The 15,457-nt window shown below is 42.5% G+C and overlaps 2 protein-coding genes across 3 annotated transcripts in view; both read left to right on the forward strand.

Annotated features, from left to right (window-relative positions):
- Positions 1 to 15,457, forward strand: part of SCAF11 (SR-related CTD associated factor 11) — a 163,824-nt gene that overhangs the window by 62,709 nt on the left and 85,658 nt on the right. The gene's annotated exons all lie outside the window — the stretch shown is intronic.
- SLC38A1 (solute carrier family 38 member 1) overlaps positions 1 to 15,457 on the forward strand; it is a 34,849-nt gene that overhangs the window by 10,599 nt on the left and 8,793 nt on the right. For both annotated transcript variants that reach the window (XR_014896535.1, XM_085310660.1), the window contains exons 4-14: positions 1,804 to 1,877; positions 3,514 to 3,606; positions 3,945 to 4,026; positions 5,229 to 5,311; positions 6,222 to 6,280; positions 6,413 to 6,538; positions 8,671 to 8,750; positions 10,590 to 10,690; positions 13,884 to 14,002; positions 14,548 to 14,689; positions 14,795 to 14,892. Coding sequence is in view for 1 of the 2 variants with exons in the window: in XM_085310660.1 (XP_085166786.1) it covers positions 1,804 to 1,877; positions 3,514 to 3,606; positions 3,945 to 4,026; positions 5,229 to 5,311; positions 6,222 to 6,280; positions 6,413 to 6,538; positions 8,671 to 8,750; positions 10,590 to 10,690; positions 13,884 to 14,002; positions 14,548 to 14,689; positions 14,795 to 14,892 (1,057 nt within the window). In the remaining variant the exon portion in view is untranslated. The remainder of the gene's footprint in view (positions 1 to 1,803; positions 1,878 to 3,513; positions 3,607 to 3,944; positions 4,027 to 5,228; positions 5,312 to 6,221; positions 6,281 to 6,412; positions 6,539 to 8,670; positions 8,751 to 10,589; positions 10,691 to 13,883; positions 14,003 to 14,547; positions 14,690 to 14,794; positions 14,893 to 15,457) is intronic.

The raw sequence follows: 15,457 nt of genomic DNA on the forward strand, positions 1-15,457 counted from the left end.
AGATTGAGGGAGGATTTTATCAGTGTGTATAAGTATCTGAAGGTATCAAGAGGGTGGGGCCAGACTCTTCTTAGYGGGGCCCAGTGACAGGATGAGAGGCAACGGGCACAGACTGAAGCACAGAAAGGTCCAGCTGAAGATGTGGAAAAACTTCCTTACTGTGAGGGTGACAGAGCACTAGCACAGGTTGCCCAGAGAGGTTGTGGAGTCTCCATCCTTRGAGATGGTCAAAAGCCACCTGGACAGGGTCCTGGGCAGTGTGCTGTAGGTGACCCTGCTTCAGCGGGGGGTTGGACTAGACTGTTCTGTAATTCTGCGATGATCTAAAAAAACTCTGCTCAGTCACAGGGCTTGTTAGATGAGGGACAGCATGAGATTGCAGCCAGCTGCATGTGAGTCTAGATACGCCTGCCCTGCCCTGCCCTGCTCTGCGTTGGTGGCACGCTCTGGGAGGGATACTGCAGCCGCGTGAGGCCACCGCGCCATGCTCTGCCGTAGCCCGTTCCTCACGGGGACCAGCACTGTCTTGTGCAGGAAGGCAGGGGACTGCACGAGCTTCGCAGCTCTTCCGGTCACAAAGCCTGGGACGCCACGGCGGGCCGGGGGCAGCGTGTATTTCAGCTCACTTGGGAAGTGCCAGCTGGGAGCAAGAAGCAGGGGCGTTGCAGGAACAGTTTGTTCTTCCCAGCGCTGTATCAATCCCAAGCCCTAAATTGTCTGTTCTGAGTTTGAGGCGGATTCTGCCTGCGCTGGTTTCGTGCGTAGCTGCCAGCACCTCCTTCGAAGCAGTGCCCCGGTGCTCTCGGGGCTCGAGGCCAAGCCCCCCTGCTTCTGCTTGGAAATCGTGCGGAGCGAGCGGCGTGGACGTGTTCAGTCCATTCCAAGGGGCGGTCCTGGCCTGAACATCCTCGTCCGTACCACGGTCYTTACACAGACAAGTTTTTCATACAGTGTTAATGAAAATGCCAAGTGTCTCAGTGTAAGCGTCCTGTAGGGAGGTAAGGACAACGGCTCCTGGCTGCTTGGAGGTGTTATTTTTACCACTGCAAAGACTCCGTGAGCTCTGTGCCTGAAAATYGGAGCTTTTAGTTTTAAAATAGGCTTGATCGTGGCTCGCAGAGCCGGAGCCAGGGGTGGCTCAGCCRGACAGGGAGCAGCAGCGGCCGCAGGCGCAGTGGGTCTGCGGGGAGCGCGGGCGGGAGCGGGGCTCAGCCGAGCCTTGAGGAACKGAGCAGGCTGGGCTCATCCCAGCCCCGTCTCCTTGCCCTTCCCGCCTCCCGTCTTAAAAAAGGAGAGGGGGACCCACGCGCCCTGGGACGGGCGTGAAGGGCCGTTCCTGCACCCCTTTTGGCAGCGCACGGGCCACGACGTGGGAGAAGACGCTTCCCTCCCGCCGGGAAGTCCTTAAACGCGTGACTTGCCCTTGAAATTTTTTTACTCGGCTTCCAGAAGAAAGCTTTGGGCTGGGCGGTGGGGAGCACACGGCGCTCATCCTTGCCCCGGGCAGACCTTAGCTCGTACGTAGCAGGACACGGTGCAAGTCTCCGCAGGGTGCAGGCACCGCTTCTGCGAAGTCCAGCCAGTACTTGGTTGAATTCTTGTGCGTACAGGGCTTTATATGTCCAGTGTAATGTACTGAAATGGTAAACAGCATGTAAATCACATTTATTTTTAGTGCTCTCTGCATTGTCAAAAGAGTTTAAAAATTGTTTCAGCGCCAGTAAGTACCCGACCTGACGTGTAAAGCGTTGCAATATTACACCTCAGCTGTTATAGTAAGCTTTATTTTTCATTCTTTTGTAGGCTGCTTTTGGTTTCAGTGACRCTGTTGTCTATTTATTCAATATATCTCCTGTTGGTGTGTTCAAAGGAAACAGGTAATTTAAGGCATTTCTACTTCATACTATTTCAGTACAGTTGTAAAGAACAAGAGGTGAAAAGTAGTCAGAATAAGGCCAAGGCCTTGTGAAAAATAAGTTTCTGTCACTTTGACGTAACAGAAAGACAAAGACCTAACACTTTCTGGGTCAGAAGCCCAGAATTTATGTCGCGGCAATGGAGAACAGCATCTAACCAGCACTATGAAGAGGAAAATGTATGAAAAAGAGTGAATTCTACTGCAGTGAAATTCCACTTTCAGAGAGACAAACGGAACATCTCAAATAGTTTCTCTGCATTACAAAACCAACTTCAAATGAATTATAGTGATTCTTTGTTTACGGTGAAGCTTACTTGGAAATGCATTAATTGGTAGTGGTGAAATTCCTGGTAACCTTGATGGTGTAACAGGAGCTTTCCTAGAAGAAAATAAAAGGGAACTGTTCTTCCACAAAGAAAAGTATATCTCTAAGCAAAATATATTTCTAAACACAGGAATTAGAGATTATCCATACAGTGTTAAATGATTTCGTATTCTGAATTTCAGCAGTCTTTTTCCTTAGRGAGTAATCTCTGAAGCCAGATTTTTAAAAATATCTATGCATAAGAACATTGCCATATTTAAATATTTAATTTGGACATACATGAGTTACTGTTATAGCATGTATAATGACAATAACTGCCTATTTCAATTAGGTGCATGCCTAATTGTGTGCACATTTGTGCTCTATTAGTTCTCAAAATCTAAGCCCTGGTTTCTATAGTGCTGGAGATGGCATTACATTTAAGCTGAAAGTAACTGTTTATACAAGTTTCAAAGAACAAATGTCATCTATAAGGAAGTGTAGGTAAATCCAAACAATGAGATAAAATTTTTTGAATAGTCTGTTGAATGTTACATCTGCAATATTTCTCTTTCTATACTTGTGTATCTCGGCATCTTCCCAATGTTCCATCTTTTTTAACTGCCTGAACCACAGCTGATGGAAAAACACTTAACAAAAACRCAATGTAATTAATAGAGAAGCTTCTCAAGCTTGACAAATTTTAAAAACGAAGTTTTGGTAGAAGTTTCCCCACTTTTACAAGAAACATAGTACATGGAGAATTCACAAGTTAATRCTTCATCATTAAATATTGTAATCAACACATAAACCAGTGGCAGCCTTCATTTAGGCTGCTTAGTTAAACCAAGCAAAATTACAGCATTGTGCCACTGTGTCTTACTAGCTTGGCTGCCAGTGTTGAGTTGTGAATGCTGCAGTGCTGAATTTTGTCTGGAGAGAAGACTTTCTACCTCACTGCCCTTGAGGGTGCAAACCTAATATGCCAGAATGGGAATACCATACTTTAAATGTCACAAGAGGTATACATGGATTCATTAAAGGGGCATAATAGCCTCCTTAAGAGCTTCAATTTCAGAAGTGATTGGTAGCTAAATATAACATTTATAGAGGTCAAGAAAACATTCCCAAGTTTGAGCCCTACTAGATACAAAAGAAAGCTCTTTTTATTTGCAAAGGGAAGATGTAATTGCACAGATGAACAGCTAGCTGAAAAGGAATTACCTTTTTTTTAATTCAACAGCTTTTGTTGATATATTAATTATCTGTATCCCCATTTCTTTTAACACAGGCTGCATGGTGTATGAAAAGCTTGGCGAGCAGGTCTTTGGTACCCCAGGAAAAATGATTGTTTTTGGATCTACATCTCTTCAGAATGTTGGAGGTAAAGGAGATGAGATGTATGAAAMAAAAAGGCAAAACCCAGGGACATCTTAATAGTGGATTCATTTGTGGTCACCAGCCAGTCAGATTCCTCATTCTCTCAGTGGTGTCTTAGGGTCTTTCAAGCTCCTTCATATGACTCTAGCTACTATTTTGCACTCAGTCTTTGGAATATGATGTAAAAATGATTGTAAAAATGATCACTAGTTTACAGTCAATTACAGTTCTATATCTTATGTCATCAGAGACGGTGTAAGGAGAAAGGTTCAGGATGCTTTTCAGTTAGTATTCCACAAAATGTCTCGTCTATTTTCTAARATGACTTTCTTCTTTCTCCAGCAATGTTGAGCTATCTCTTCATAGTCAAAAATGAGTTGCCTTCTGCCATAAAGTTTCTAATAGGAAAAGAAGAATCCTTTTCGTAAGTTTAGTTCATTTTGGTGATTTGATTTTAGAATTTAATTTTGTGTATGCATGTATTTATAAATGTTTTAAGTACTGGATATTCTCAGGAGATTTTCACACGAATATATCAATGGATTAATAGAAAATAAGACAATCTTGGGAAGGAAAGAAGGAGGGAAGGGAGGTGAAAGTTAGGTCATCAGTGGTCATTGTCTGTGAACACCAGATTTTGCTTTAGAATTAGGATTTATAAAAATTCTTATCATAGCACCCGATATTGTACAGTGCTGAGCAATACTTGAAGATACTGAACATATTCGGCACTCACTGGGAGCAACACAAGTTAAAGATACTAAATATTTCMCTACATTCTTGGCATCTTACAGGATTTTGTCCCTGACGTGCAGTCCACAGTATAAAATTCTTCAATACTAATACATAACAACAGCAGAATATTACACTTAGATTTCTGCCACTTATCACTCCTTGACATTTAGGAGCTTCTTTAACAGAGGAGCAGTATTTCTTTGTAGTGTTAAATGTCCTTTCACTGGATTATATCATGTGTTGTCATGCAACAGAAAAAAATAGAAATCCCATTCCTCAGATTTTCATATTAAATTGGACAGGGCAGTGAAAATACATCAACAGAACAGTCACTAATGCTATCCATTTTCCCCTTTCCTGCTCTCCAACAGGACAAGGTTCAAAGCCCTTTGCTAGAAGATGTAGCCGGTGGCTGGGTTAGCACGTACAAGCCCACAGCAGCCTGATCTGCAGCTCAGGCACGTGCCCGGGCGGTTCAGCAGAGAGGTTGCAGTGGGTCCCCCGTGCCACACTGTGCTGTGGGTTTGGCCTTTTGCGTGATCATCTCTCATCCTGGCAGAGTGGCTTATATCAGGTTGCAGCAGATATTGCTCCACCCCGCAGCCACAGTCACTGCTGTCAGCCACAGGGCAATATTTTGTCTAGGGTCTATGAAAATCTGCTTTATCTATAGTCAAAACTGCAATGTATTTTACAAACTTCATACTAAATGATTCCAGTTCTCTACAAAGATCAGACATGGCCCCAGTCATTTCTTCTGTAGGAGCTTGTAGCGTAAGACCAAAGATCGTTCTGCTGCTGTAGTAATTAAAGAGCGGCTGAGGGGAAACCAGAGAGCATTTATGTATGTTCATGTTTTTTTTTTTTTTTTTTTTTTTATGTTTTATCCAGGGCGTGGTATGTGGATGGGCGGTTTCTTGTTGTCACTGTGACGTTTTGTATAATCCTCCCTTTATGCCTCCTTAAGAACTTAGGTAAGGTGCAAATGTCATTATGGGAATGAAATAAATGATTCGGGACATCATGCCACTGACAGTTGTACTGACAACTCAAATAATTTAAAAGTTTGTGCTCTCCTTGTAATCTAAGCAGCTGCCTGGGCTAGGAAATAGCTGTGTTTTGAGCATCTTGGAAGAAGTAGGCCTGAAGTGTCACAGTGGATGAACTCAGTATAAACRAGCTTCATCCATATGATTGTGGAAATTGATTGAAAAATTTGTAGTTAAAAGGGTGGTTATTTCATAAGGTAAATATATTCTGTGTGGAAACCATAAGACTATGTTTACGAATTGTGGGATTGCAAAAAGTATTTTTCTATAAATGTTAAAGTTTTCAATGGTCAAGTTAATTGGAGTATTAAACTTGTAAAGTTATATGTGTATAAAGGATCACATTTTGAAACCACAGAGATGCTGATAAGTACACAACGTTATTTTTTGAAATCATGTAACAAGTTTTGGCACTGAACTCCTGTTGCGATCTTTCATTTGAGAAACTACCCGTAGTAACTTCACGTTGCTGCRTATCAGGGAATTCAGTTTACGCTCCCATGGCAGTTTCCCATTTTCTAGTTTGTTTCAATTGCTACAGCTCCTTTCAGAAGTAAAATCAGTCTAGCTGCCATAAAGATGACCATCAGCAAAATTAAGAAATAATACATAGCCAAACTGATCAGAGCAAAGCTCTCCGCTCTGTGTTTGCAAGCCAGGAGCCTTGTGAAGTGAAAAGTTCCCAAATCAACAAGAGAGGCCTTTGTGCTGCCCAGATGCTTGTGATGCATGTTAAATAAATTTAAATGTTTCATAAAGTAATAAAGAGAAGAAGAAAAAACAGATGTGCACAGTAAAATAGTTACGGATTAGCTTTCTTTTGAATTTCTTTCAGGGTATCTTGGCTATACCAGTGGATTTTCGTTAAGCTGCATGGTATTTTTCCTCATAGTGGTAAGTTCAGCTTGCTCTGTTGGCTGGATTAGAGTTGCTTCATAGAGTATTCAGGATTTCTCAAGCATTCGAATTTTAATTAGCTTTTTATTATTACTTTTAGCAATTAGCTCTTTTCTGCTCTTCTTCTAGGTTATATACAAGAAGTTTCAAATTTCCTGTTGCAAATTGGAAATAAATGCAACATCTCCTATCCTATCAAATAGCTCAGAATATGAGCATATGTGTAAGCCAAAGTATGTTATCTTTAATTCCAAGGTATGTTTCTTTTTATGATACTTATTTTTAATACACATAAGATATACACTCACACTCCATGTTTTTAATCAATCAAAAATACCATGTAGGGCCTGATTCTGTCATCCTTCCATATGTGCTCTGAAAGTGAATGCACAAATATTCTCTCTCCCCAGTTTTATGCAAACACCATGCTGAATTCAATTCTTTGCAGTCTTACTCTGCCTCTCTGTTCCCCCAGGAAGCTGAGGTAGAGTGAGCTGCCTCGGTGGTACATGGGCTAAGGTTACGAGCCTGAGCTGCCACCAGACAACAAATGCTTTCCTTGGGGGTGTTTCCTTTCTGCTGCTTCTTACTATATATGCTACAGCTGAGCCTTTAGACTGCAGTTGAGCAGAAACTGTAAGCAGATTTTTGCATCCAAAGCCCAGAAGTAATCCCTCTGTCCTTCTGCACACAAACCACTTCTTTGTGACACAGTGTGTGTTTCTGTAGCCATGTAGTGAACTGGATCAGGAAAAAGATACAGCTGAAAGCTAATCCAGCAAAAATTTGGTTGCTTTTCAGCTGGRTGCTTTCCTCGATCACTGCACAGCTGCAGAAAAAGTTATGCCATCACAGGGAAGAAGGCACGAGAGAGCAAGCAGCTGTAGTTGTGGAAGCAGTAGGATTGCTTTTCTCAGCTGCGCTGGTTTGAAGTGTTCATTAAGCTGTGTCCTTATTTAGTAGAGCAGGGTCCTCAGGATATTAGTTTGCATCACATGAATAGTRTATGTATGCAAAAAAATGTGTTTTTTGCACGAGCTTTCAGTTCTGATCTGAACTGAAACTAGTCTGAGAACATCTTTTTTTTAAGTTGAGGGGGAGCCATCAGCCCAGGGACTGAGAGTTAGTCAGCTTAGTGTGTGCAATATTACCTTAGGTGTAGATATATTATAGATAATTAACCTTGAAGGGCAATCTTGGTTCTCCTGGAGTAAATATTAGTATTTACTTCCGAGTCAATAGATGCGCTCCAGAAGGCTCAGTCCACCTGGATTAGGCAGGCAGGATCTGAACTCTAGAGATTTACCCTTGGGGCCAACTCTTTGCCCATCATTTTAGCAACTTTGGTGTGTGGCAGAGCAGCTGGTTCCCCTGTTGAGGAATGGCATACAGGGAGAGAGGGAGAAAAGGTGAGGARGGGCCACTAGAGAACGACCACTCTGGTTTCTGTGTCTCACAGGACTCAAGAGTAGCCTACAAGGCAATCCCAGAACTGCTGCTGCAGAAATGGGATTCCCGTGACCAAGGCGAGGAAATCTCAYGGTGTTGGGGAAAGCCGCATGCGAGGATTGACTCATTTTATCCTCACGAAAGGGCCTGTTTTTCATATGATCTCAGCTTCTACCAGTTTCTGGGGAAGAATGGAAGTATTTGAGTGCTGAGATCACTTGTAAAGTTTGGCTGTGTGCTGACAGCTGAAACCCACTGGATTTTTGGTTGAGAAGTGGGTGAGGTTCCCCTCAGAGGCCTTCTGCGCTTCCTAGTGACGTAACGGTCTCTCTCTTTCCCCAAGGACTGAGCATGCTCCCTCCACAGTCCTCCTAGCCCTTTTGTTGGCCTGGGAAAGGAAGGGACTGAGTGTGGTACCTTGAATTACCCATTTATTTGTAAGTTCTACATTCCTCTTCTCTTTTCTTACAGTCTGGATATGGGCTTCACCTTCAGGACTTCAGCGTTAGCACTGCTGGTGCAAACCCCACTCCACACCAAGGCAGAATAGTGTAGTGSCGATCCGACACATCCCTTTTTACAAGTGACTGTGTATTAGGAACAAAGGCAGTAACTGGGCAGGGAAACCCACTCCAGGGAACAAAACCGGTAGCCACGTGGCATCCGCTGCTGCGCTCTGAGGACAAAGTCGGAAATGTGTCTGCATGACCAGTGTGAAGACTTTGTCCTCCCATTAAAAGAGCACCGTTCTCCACGTTGTGTTACACACACGCTAATTGACAGGTCTTCTGCCTTCCCTGAACAGGGCTCTCAATGTTCAGTTGAAGAGTCCAGAAAGTTGCGAGCTGAGGTAGTTGAAAAACACTGATCATTTCTTTATGCCRCTGGGGCAAATATGTATTCTTCTTAACTTTTTTCCTGAAATTCTCTTTGAACAGACCGTGTATGCTTTGCCCACCATTGCTTTTGCATTTGTGTGCCACCCATCCGTCCTTCCAATCTACAGCGAACTCAAAGAGTAAGCCTTTTTCTTTTTCCAGTTAATTGTTTTGAACTGTTTTGCACGGAAAATGTTAGTGCAGAGGTGCTCTGAGTCATTCGCGCCATTCAGAGGAGATGTGCTTTAATAAAACCAAACAAGCCAAGGAGCATGGCTGTCAGCTAGGAAATCTGTATTCCCAGATGTGCTGTTGGGGTGGTGGGGAAAGATGAGGATAATGCAACATTTGGGGAGTTTTCTCTGGAAGTACAGAGCGGTTTGGGAGAGCCAAGTAGTACAGATCATTATTTTGCAAGAGAGAGGTGTGTATTTCAGCTACTGGCATCTGTTCCAGCGTAACTAAAAATCTGTTGCAGTACGAGAAAAAGTATTCTCAGCCTTGCCTATAGTAAAATATCTTTACCAGTACAGCTGTCTTGGTGAAACCTGGGAGAGACATGGTTTATATCAGYAAAGGGCTTCTTTAGTCAGTCCAAATTTATCTGTGCCGGGACTTTGGCCAGATAGACATATTGATCTGTGCTATGACATTTTCAGGCTTCCAATCAAAACAGCTCTGGTAGGAAAAAAAAAAAGTCCGACTAGCTCTTAGAGCTGTAAAGAGCGAGTTTTAAAAGCTGTYAGGGATGGGCTGCATTATTACAAAAGTAGACGACTCCTCATGATGTGCCTATCACAAGTAACTTTTCTTGTGTAAGAAGAAGGCCATACATAACGTGTCCTTTCCAAGGGCACAAGGATGCCACACGCAGTACCAACACCTGCTTGCAGCGTGCAGGCCAGTCGAGCGTTGCTTGCTGAGCATAGGAATTGCACGTTACAGTCCCTTTGGTGGCCCAGTCCGCCTGCTTTCCCGGTCGGCTTTCATTTGCTGGATGCTTCTCTTTAAATTCAGACAGCAACAGCTGCCCCAAGATGCCACCCTGGGCCAGGGGATGCCTGTTCCTTTTCCAAGAGTGTTGCAGTCGGGGATGTACAGGCTCTTGAAGAGCCCCTGGGAAAGGCTGTAGAGACTTAGGGCTATAAGCGAGAGCAGTGGTACAACCTGCTGCACAACCAGCCTTGCGTAGGGGCACCTCTGAGTTGTGTCGGTGGTCAAGACACAAGGGATGGAGACTCTYGGCGAGGGTCTTGCTCCCAGGGCTACCTTTGGTTTCGTAGCACGGGGACGTCGCGGCGGGGCTGGAGCCAGCACCACTGCGTTGTCGCAGGGCAGCAACTGACGGCCCTGGGGACCAGGCCAGGTTGGGAGGGTCATGGGGTGCAGGTGATTTTGGTTTCAGGAGCCTCCAGTGGGTTCTTAGGTGTCTACTTAGGGCATGCCTGTGTGCATTTAAACGGCCAACTTCAGGTACCATAGTATAAATATTTCAGAAAAAAAAATCTAAAAATGACATGTTCATACTTGACCCATTTTATAACAGTCTACAGTAGTCTGTATAATTTGGTTATTTTCTACCCATGGGGTAGAAATGTCTGTCTGCAGACTTTTAGAATTTTCTTTTTTCTGTGCATACTTTTACTCTTTGTTTATTTTGGACCTTTAATTTAATTGCTGAAGTGTTTACAGGCTGCCCTGTCCACTCTTCTTCCCCCTTCGCTCAGTTTAAAAGGGTTGGCTAGGGAGGCAGCCCAGGATGGTCTCTGTGCTGCTCGACACGAGCACTGAGTAAGGCCCATTTTGCCCATCTTYCTCTTCCTTGTGCAACTGTCAAAGAATTCCCATTTTAAATGAAAATACGCTCATGAGCCTCTCCAAAGATAATCAATATGTTTATGCAAAGACTTAATACATTTTTAAACAGCTATCGAAATGCATTCCAACCATTTTTATGTGTTTTTTTCTTCTTTCTCCAGCCGTTCACAGAAAAAAATGCAGTTGGTTTCAAATATCTCATTTTTTGCCATGTTTGTGATGTACTTTATGACTGCCATATTTGGCTATTTGACTTTCTATGGTAAGTAAACAGCTTTTTCTGATCAAAGTAGAAAGAGAATATATGTGAAATGTTCATTTATGTTCTTATAGTGAAATACTTTTTCAAATATTTTTCCTTAACATTTTCATATTGAAGGTACAGATYCTTTTCTCTCTTCCCTCTGTGGATGAAAAGTGCAAGTAAGAGTATTATTTACAAAAGGCATATTCAAAATGTGAGGAAGAGATTTGTTTAAAGGAATTGGGGATTAGCTGGGTCCTATTAAGTTTACCTGAATTTTGTGCACATTGGTTATAATTTATATATGACTGATTCTGCATATCTGTATAAAACAAGACTGATTTGAGAATAGGTCCTGGCAGATGGGTATCAAATCAGCCGTCATAGCTCTTTGATTTTCTTACTGACATTGTCCTCATAGAGATAAAGGACGAAATGTTTTCCCTGTGTCTCTAGAGTTGATCCCTTCAGCTTTTGGTTAAATAAATTGGTAAGGCAGCTAGGCAAGTGTAGAGCATTGTCCCAGCTCAGCAGCCGAAGGATGGTTGTTTCAGTGTCTGAGACTTAAACTGCTTTTCTCTTCATAAGTATCTGTTCCCTTTAAAAAGTAAACAATTTATATTGTATCTCAGTCAAGTAACATGGGATAAAATATGACTCTTGCCCAGGAAGCTACTCTCAGTTCTCAACATAATGGAAATCTTGAAATGTAGTACGGTTGTTCGGGGTGCCATTAAAGGCACACAAGACAGATTACAAAATTGACCCTTGTTTTTTACCTCAGAGTCTCCCAAAGGTTATCAGTCTTATTCATTGCATGCAAAGTAATTTTTAGTTACAGTCTCCACATTCATGATATCATTCATTGAYAGCCACATATTTCAAGAGAAACAACAAATACAAAGTTTGGCATTTTTCTCAAAGGTGTGCCTGTCTCATAATTTGTTTTCTCAAGATGATGTTCTGATTATGAGGCCGTGAGTCTGCATGCATTAAAAATAATTTGAAATCATCTGTTCTAATTTTCCCAGTAAAACTGATGGAAGTGAGAGTGTATATATACTACAAGTGACAACAGCAACAGCTGTTCTTATCCAACACCTGGGCTGCTGCTCTCTCATACATCTTCATAGAAATACATCATATGTATTAAAATTAGAGGTCCAATTAATAGCCCCAAGGAGCAAGTGGGTGTAAATCCGTATGAACCCATTCACTTTGGCAGGGAGGAGATTCTGATGCGATTGGCCCAGGGATCTGAGGAAACGGATCCATAAAGCTCACCTCCGGGAATCTCCTGCGCCCCTCGGAGGCGAGGGGCTGGAGTCCGTGGAGGTAGGGGCTGCTGCTTTCTAGTTCTCCCAAGAGGGAATGACMGAGTCATTTCCTGGTATGTCTTGTGTCCCTCTCCCCAGGTCAGATATTCATGCTCCTGAATTGTGAGAGCATGCGGATGGAAGCTGGACGCCTTCGTACGGCTCCGCTGGGCTTGTACAAAGCCATTAATCAGTGCCCTGAGACACAGCAAAAGAGAAACTAAGGGGAAAATAAAATTCTTCCATTTTTATCTTTCTTACCCTTGAGACTGACAAGATCTTATGTACAGTTCATATGTACAGTTACAGTTTTCTAACCCTCTCCTCTACCCTTACCTGGGTAAGAACAGCATTTTTATTTTGTCCATTTCTTTTTGACACCAACGTTACTTGTCTGTTTGCTATGTTCTCAAAAGTGTTACAGTTGTAACTATATTTATATTGCAGATTTACAGAAAAGAGGTGGTTTTTTCCCCCTAAAAGGTCACTGTGGTTGGGCTCTGCGGTATATCTAGCTGACAGGAAAACAGACCTTCAACTATGAGCCCTGCCTTTCACTTCCTACCTGGCTGCAGTCCGTGAGTGGTAGCGAAGCTGCAGCCTGTGCTCGCAGGAGCAGAGTAAGCTCTGTGTCACAGAAGCTCTGTGTGTGCTCGGCTTGAAAAATCCCACTCCTAATCTGCAGGGAGGTGGGAAAGCATTTTCTTTCTCCTGGTGGGAATTCAGCACTGTTGACACGTGATCTCTCCCTGGAAGGACTTCCTGCGGGGAATGCAAGCATTTTGCAGCAGGATGGCTCTCTCTGCCTTCGGAAGTACATARGATTTTACCACACGTCAAAGATTTTAAATGGCATATGCCCACCAAGCTCCCTTTAAGGACTTTGGTTTCAGAGCTATTACGTTTTATATCAGCTTTCTAAGATTAGCAGACGAAACAAAACACGAGCTTTTCTAAAAAGCGGCAGGGAGTGCGCTTTTGTGGTAAGCTGCACAGCTGCTTCCTTAGGTTATTGTTACTAGATATTTTAAAAATGCAAGGCAAATGCATAGGTCTCACAGCAGCTTGTTTTTCCTGTCGGTTAGYGCACACAGACCAACTCTGCAGTATTTATCACAGCTTAGAGGAAACATTTTTGCAGGAGGTCTTGTTAAAATACTGTCAGTGGCCTCGGCACTAGGCACCCACAGTGATCGTCTTGGCCACATTCAGGCCGGGAGTGCACGCGGGGCAGCTGGCCAGCGTGAGACCGAGCTAAAAGCACTACCGAGGAGCGATTACAGGCCCAAGAGAAAAAGACAGAAAGGCATCCCCCAGAGGAGCTGCAGAAGGATTTGAGTGCAAATGTCAGCATGTCCTGCTGAGAGCTGACCCAAGATACGCTTGGTTCTTATTTAAGAACAAAGGCACTGCTTTTTGCTGCAAGTTTATTTGCAGTTTATATTAATTTAGCTGAGCCTTGTCATTTGTATTAAATTCAGCCATTGCAGTGCATGTGGTTATTTGCGTGTTATTTGAAACGTTTAAAAAGCACTCTTTAGAACCCAATTAGTAAACCCCAATTGGAAATAGCTTCTTTTCACTTTACTTATTTTTTATATATGTAAGCAAGTCTTGATGTATGTCTCACTGTTGTCTTTCCTATAGTGAAAATTATCTTAGACATGTGCTTTCTTGACTGAGGATGCATTCCTAAATCAGGCCTAAGGGTTAATCTGAGATAATGAGATCATTAGGATTTGGTTGAAAATACTGTTTTAACTCAAGAATATTTAATTTCATACTCTTGTCTTCAGAAAAATCACTTGTTGTTCAAGAAGGCCATTGTTAAGCAGTGGCTGCTGTGAACGAATTGCCTGTTTGCTGGAACACTTACCTTATTGTCTTTTCCATAGACGATGTGCAGTCAGATCTGCTTCACAAGTACAAGAGTAAAGGTGACATCCTTATCCTGACAGTACGTTTAGCTGTAATTGTTGCAGTGATACTCACAGTGCCCGTGCTGTTTTTCACTGTAAGTAATAATCTCTACACGCTTTGGAAGTAGATAACATCTGTACACAGTGCATTTTTTCAAAAGACAGTTTAGCAGTTTCTGAATCAGTGATGTTGCTGCTGCAGAAAGAATTTGAGCTTTTTTCTGTCCTTTCCCACACCACACTCCCACTAACTTCTGGAAAAGTTCTCCCTGACAAAAATAAATCAATCACTTTTGGTCTTAAATCTGTTTTCAATTGAATCTGCAGGGGCTCTCTCTTATTTCACATGATTTTACTAGGAGCAGGCTCAGAGGTGAAGTTCATTTTTAAGTGCAAAAGAACTACAAAAGGCATGGTAAAGAGAAATATCCTTGTTCAGACCCATGTACACATACAGTTTTGAAATATCAAACTAATTGCAAGGATTAATTCAAGGAGCATTACACAAAAGACCACAGAATTTTTGCTGATTTTATGGGGAGCTCATTGTGACATGAAGAATGATTAAGAAAAAAAACATGAAAAGCATTAAATTGGCTTTTAGACTACTCCTGACAGAGAACTCTCTCTTTTCCTGCAGGTGCGTTCATCATTATTTGAGCTGGCTAGAAAAACAAAATTTGACCTATGCCGTCATGTTGTGGTTACTTTTGTTCTTTTGGTTATCATCAACCTATTAGTCATTTTCATCCCAACCATGAAGGATATTTTTGGAGTTGTAGGTACAGTATCCTGGTTTTGTACTACTAAAAAGAAGCTGCTAATTAGCAGTGTAAGAATTTGCTGTTGTTGACAACTAACAACACTCATTTATTTCAATTTTTCAGGGGTTACTTCTGCCAATATGCTGATTTTCATTCTTCCTTCATCGTTGTATTTAAAAATTACACATCAGGATGGATCAAAATTGACTCACAGGATTTGGGTAGGTGTTTATTTCCAATCAATACGATGCTTTTATTTTGTCATTCCTTAAAATGTGCTAGTATTGAAAGTAGATCTGATTCRGCTATCTGAACATATCTGTGAACATCTTTTTGTTACCTTCCCTTCTTGCCTCAGCCGGTTGTCAGCCTCACTTGTCTTTTTTTTTTCACCGCCCTTGTGAGCCTTCCAGCATTGGGTCCTTACCGCGCAGAACACTTTGTGTTCTCTGGGTTCTCCTCCTCTGAGCGTGTCTGCCCCAGCTGGAGAGCTCCACCTTTGCAAACAGCAGTAGCTGGAGGCAGGGTACTCTTCCAGCACTGTTTGGCAGCTCTTTCAGCCAGACAAGCACTCTCCAGTTCCATGTACAGAGCATTCTGTTTGCAGTGTTTCTTGCTCTGTTTTATGGGAGCTGAGTCAAGTTTAGGGTGCTTCCATCAAAAGACACCAGCCGAAATGTTAGCCCTTGAACATGCATAAGCATACAGGACAGAGCCTTGAGAATATTTTCCATGAGGCCAAGAAGAAGTTTCAGCTGAAAAGACACAGCACTCATGTATAATCCC

This window comes from Rhea americana, unplaced genomic scaffold (assembly GCF_003343005.1).
Source record: "Rhea americana isolate MKP2758 unplaced genomic scaffold, rheAme1 scaffold_322, whole genome shotgun sequence".
Taxonomy (NCBI): domain Eukaryota; kingdom Metazoa; phylum Chordata; class Aves; order Rheiformes; family Rheidae; genus Rhea; species Rhea americana.